The 4,903-nt window shown below is 45.4% G+C and overlaps 1 protein-coding gene across 1 annotated transcript; it reads right to left on the bottom strand.

Moving 5' to 3' along the window:
* Positions 1–857: 857 nt before the first annotated feature.
* Positions 858–4,903, bottom strand: LOC100138998 (casein kinase I). Its single transcript, XM_015461684.3, has 3 exons — positions 3,067–4,903; positions 2,333–2,797; positions 858–2,103 (listed from the first exon to the last, which is right to left on the bottom strand). The coding sequence occupies exon 3, from the start codon at positions 2,100–2,102 to the stop codon at positions 1,092–1,094; it is 1,011 nt and encodes a 336-aa protein (XP_015317170.1). The 5' UTR covers position 2,103; positions 2,333–2,797; positions 3,067–4,903; the 3' UTR covers positions 858–1,091.

Raw genomic sequence — 4,903 nt, forward strand, 5'->3', positions numbered from 1 at the left:
AAAGGGATTGGCAGGAGCAAGAGCAGGAATTGGTGGTTTTGAAAGGAAGCAGATATATGGGTTCCCATTGCATAAGGACAAAAATCTATGGCGGGGGAGGGGCAGGCAGGGCAGAAGAAGCACAAAATATTAGGGAAGGAAAAAAATAACTAAGAAAGCAAGGTGCTTGAGACGGTAGCACCTTGATCTAGACTACAGGGATGGGGGAAGTGCAGATAGCTCTCCCGCCAAAAAAGCCAAGCAAAGAAGACAGTGGATATTGGCAAGAGTCATACTAGGACATGGCATTTAAGTATCAAAGGGGCTTCTGTTAGCCCTGTCTAAGCAACTCTAAAAGTTTAGAGCTTGTTTTTTGTTTTTAAAGAAACAGTTCACAGTTTTTAATGAATCTGTAAACCAAAAAGCTCCCATTTCAAAATAAAAACAAATCCCAGGTCATGTAGATGTTTACAGTATGACTACGTTTATCTAAGCAACATATATACATGTTCAGTTTAAGATGTTAACTAAAATTCTGTGACAAACAAGCTTTTTTTAAATACCAACAACATTATAGAGTTAATGCCGAGTCCTAAGGATAATCTAGTAGTCACTAAGCTTTTCTTAAGTCTTCACTTCAGAGGCTGTTATTTCTAGTTCAAGTAAGCAAGCAGAATCGTTCATATGCTCGAACTTGGAATCTTGATTACTACCATATCAGGTGGCTCGCAAACAAGAAGTCAACCATATTAAGAATGTTTTAAGTGAACAACTTGCAAACCCTAGAGATGGATAAACCCTCAGAATGCATTAACGACCATAGCAACTGCACAGGCTACTCTTCTGAAATGAGATCTCTCAAAGCAGTATAGTTCAAAATAAAAGATTTTAATTAAAATTGGCATAGGTACAATTTCCCCACCAATTTGCGTGTGTCAAGCATTTAGTGAACTTTTCCACTTCAAAAAGTGAAATAGAAAACTGGATACCATATTTAATTAATTACAGAGCCTTCAACTCAGGAGACAATATCTCTGCTGACCAGAGCCAGTTGACAGGGAAATGAATTTGCGGCTCATCTTCTGCTCTGTCTTCTGTTCCTTGATTCAAATTTAAGAATGTTTCATTTCACTTTTGGTTTTGTCACTTTTGCCTGTGGGGGTTTGGGCCTGCTGACCCTCCCCACTTGAAGAGGCAGCCTGCTGTTCTGCTTTCTGCTTTAACACTATCCAATCAAATGCATAGTCATATTGGTAATTCAGCTTCCTGAAAAGCATGTGGAACAGCTGCCTCAGGTACCTGTAATCCGGGGCTTCCTCAAAGGACAGCCCGCGACAGTGCTTTAAGTACATGGCAAATTCTGCAGGAAACCCCTTACATAAAACATCAACAGGTGTGGTCATCTTCATTTCACTAATCTGTTCACATTTTTGCTTCATTGTTGCAGCCTTTAGGCCTTGCCATGGCAGGCTGCCTCTATTAAAATACATCAAAACATGTCCTATTGATTCCATGTCATCTCGGCGACTCTGTTCAATACCAATATGGGCACTGATACTAGCAAAGGAAGGAGTGCCAGTGAGACTTTTACCGGATCTGTAGGGTATGTGTTGCCCTGTTCTGTTGTCTCTGTACTTCTTGGCCAAACCAAAATCAATAAGGAATAACTCCTTCCACTGCTGCCCAGTACCCATTAGGAAGTTTTCTGGTTTAATGTCTCTGTGTATAAGATTCTGTGTATGCACATATTCGATTCTACTGATCATCTGATCAGCTAACATAAGTACAGTTTTCATTGAGAACCTTCTTGAACAGAAATTGAAGAGATCTTCAAGGCTGGGTCCCAGAAGATCCATGACTAGCACATTATAGTCTGTTTCCTGACCATACCACCGTATCTGGGGGATGCCAACCCCACCTTGAAGAATATTATAGAGTTCCTTCTCATATAACAACCGCGGCTGCCTGGTATTCTGCGATTCTAATTTTACTGCCACCTGCTCGTGGTTGGTGAGGTCTATCGCCAAATGAACGTGCCCAAAGGAGCCAGAACCGATCTCCCGTACCAGTTTATATCTCCCTCCGACAAGGACATCGGCCTTGGGTCCACTGCTGCTCGCCATCCTGAGAGACAAAGATGGGGTTGGGGTTAAGCTCTGACACCTCTAAGGGGACGATGGACGCCCCTAGGGCTCGTCCACGGAGCAAGGTTGTGAAGGCAGGTAGGTTTTGAAACAGAAAACGCTGGCTGTTTCTCAGCGTCACAGGGCCCAGAATCGGCCAAGGGGAACCTGACCGCCGCTACTGTCGGGTTTCTTTTCACCAGCCCACAGACTGTTGAGGGGGTTCTTACCGTTAGCAGGCTGAGCCTCTGGCTTCTGGCTTCCCGTTAACGGCCTCGCCTTCACGGCGACTTCGGGGGCTGGTACAGGGGAGCCGTGAAGTTATGGCGGCGATACCGCTACCACCACTGCCGCCGGCTCCCGCCAGGAAGGACCCCTGGTCACTCCGCCGACGCTGCCATCTTGTTACAATGGCTGCAGCCAACACAAAATGCCCCGGGTTCCAGGAAGGCGCTTCGTGACGCAGAGAACTCTGGGAAGGGAATCACGGGCGCTCTTAGAACGTTCAAGACAGATTATCTGCAGAGCCTTTCAAAGGCATCAGCCTGTCCTAGAAAAACAGATCTACTCCACGTCCCCCATCTACTCAGGTCACACATCTGAGCAGCTCTGATGTGGGGTTTCCTCCTCCAACGTCCAGGGGCCCTCTCCTTGCTCCAGCTTGAAGATGACCTCTGGTTTGGGAACTTGGTTCCCTGTGAACAGGACACGATACAGGATTGGGTCCAGTTAATTGGGTTTCAGGGCCTTTCAACCACGCTTCTATTTGCTCTTCAGGAAAGTAATACCATTTCCCTGGGAATAGAGTAATAATCACAGAAGTGTAAAAGGACTGAAGTATCTCGGGCAAATCAAAGATGACACCATTACACACTTCAGATGCCCCAGAGCATTCAGCAGCTGAGAATGGAAGCAGCGTCTCTGAGGCCCCTGGCAGGGGCACAGGGCAGCTGTGCTTACTCACCCACTGCGCACAGTTGGCTGTAGGTCTCCAGTGTCACATCCTGGTACAGGCACCTCTGTACAGGGTCCACGTGCGGCCACTCCTCCCTGCTCAAGTCCACAGGGACGTCCTCGAACGACCCCTGTTACAATACAGTCCCATTCAAGGTGACATGGTCAGCACCGGGGGCTGGATGGAAGAGAACTAGGAAGTTAGTTGTCTTTAATGATTTTCGTCATGATATGCTATGCTTATTAAATACCTAGTTATACCTAACATTGTGCAGGGTAAAAATATCTAAAGCTGTTAATTTCTCTTATTCATCATGTGTTAAATTCAATCAGTAAATTATTATTCAGAAATTAAGATGAAATTAGCTTTTCTAAATCTTCTAGTTCTTTTAGGAAATACCTAGAATTCATTTCTTTCTTTGGCCAGTGCTGTGTGCTAATTCGCTTCAGTCCTGTCCGACTCTTTGTAACCCCATGAACTGGAGCCCGCCAGGCTCCTCTGTCCGTGAGATTCTCCAGGCAAGAAAACTGGAGTGGGTTGCCCTTTCCTTCTCTGGGGGATCTTCTTGACCCGGGGATGGAACTCGAGTCTCCAGCATCGGCCGGAGGAATCTTTACCACTAGCGTCACCTGGGAAGGGTATCTGAGACCTCAGCAAAAACACAGTTATGCCTATTTCTCCCACCTGTTTCTCTGAGGCAAGCTAGACTTTTTCTGTCAAGCACCTACAAATTTCTCCAGCCTCTACCCGCTGCCCAATTCCAAAGTCACTTCATGTCTTTTTAGGTGTTTCTTATAATAGCACTCCACTCCCAAGTACAGAAAGCCGTTTCCTAGGACTGTTGTAACAAAGTATCACAAACCGTGTGGCTCAGAACAATAAGAATTTCTTGCCTTGCAGTTCTGAGGGCCAGAAGTCTAAAACCAAGGTGTCAACCAGGTCATGCTCTTGTTGAAGGTGCTAGGGAGGGATGTGTTCCATGCCCCTCTCCTGGTTTCTGGTGGCCTCAGGCATCTCTTGTCCTATAGACGCATCACTCCAATCACACGGTCATCTACTCCTTGTGTGCCTCCACACGGTCTCTCTTGTGTGTTTGTGTGTCTCTGTGTCTGCACTTCCCTTTTTTGTAAGAAAGCCAGGCATATTGGATTAGGGCCCACCTAACGACCTCGTTCTAGATTGATTACTTCTGGAAAGACCCGACAGGTTCCTGCTGTGAGCTGTGTGCTATGCCGGGATTCGTGGTCTCTGGAGGAGAGGAATTCGATCCAGGGCAAGAGACGAGGCTTCCCCACTGGAACCTTTTGGGTAACAGAATTTTATTAAAATATAAGAGAGAGAGAGAGAGAGAGAGAGAAAGCTGCTGACATGGACATCAGAAAGGGGCAGAAAGAATGCCCCCTTGCTAGTTTCTGGCAAGGTGTTTTATGTCTGTTAGCAAGCTTATTAATCAGATAAGAGAGACACCTCAAGGCTGAGGGAGTTTCACCAGGCCCCTCTCCCACAATATGCATTTTTGAGATAGGATGGACCAAGGTGTGTCATCCCCCGGCCATAAAACAATTGACATGAATACTGGTTTCTTGAGCCATTATCAGCCCAAGGGTTGAGAAAAGAAAAAAAAAAAAAAAGTAGTTAGTCTTAGGCAGAACCATTTTGAAGAAAGGCAGGTTCCAAAGCAAATACATGGTTTCATTAACATAGCTTAAGAAAAACTTTTCTGTAAGAAAAACATATTGGTTAGCTCAAGGCAGAACTAGGTGTCGTCAACACATATAGAGAAGAAAAAAAAAAAAAAAAAAGTCTGCCACTTACAGTTTATTTTCTCCTGCTGCTCTGGGACTTC

Source organism: Bos taurus, chromosome X (genome assembly GCF_002263795.3).
Source record: "Bos taurus isolate L1 Dominette 01449 registration number 42190680 breed Hereford chromosome X, ARS-UCD2.0, whole genome shotgun sequence".
NCBI lineage: Eukaryota > Metazoa > Chordata > Mammalia > Artiodactyla > Bovidae > Bos > Bos taurus.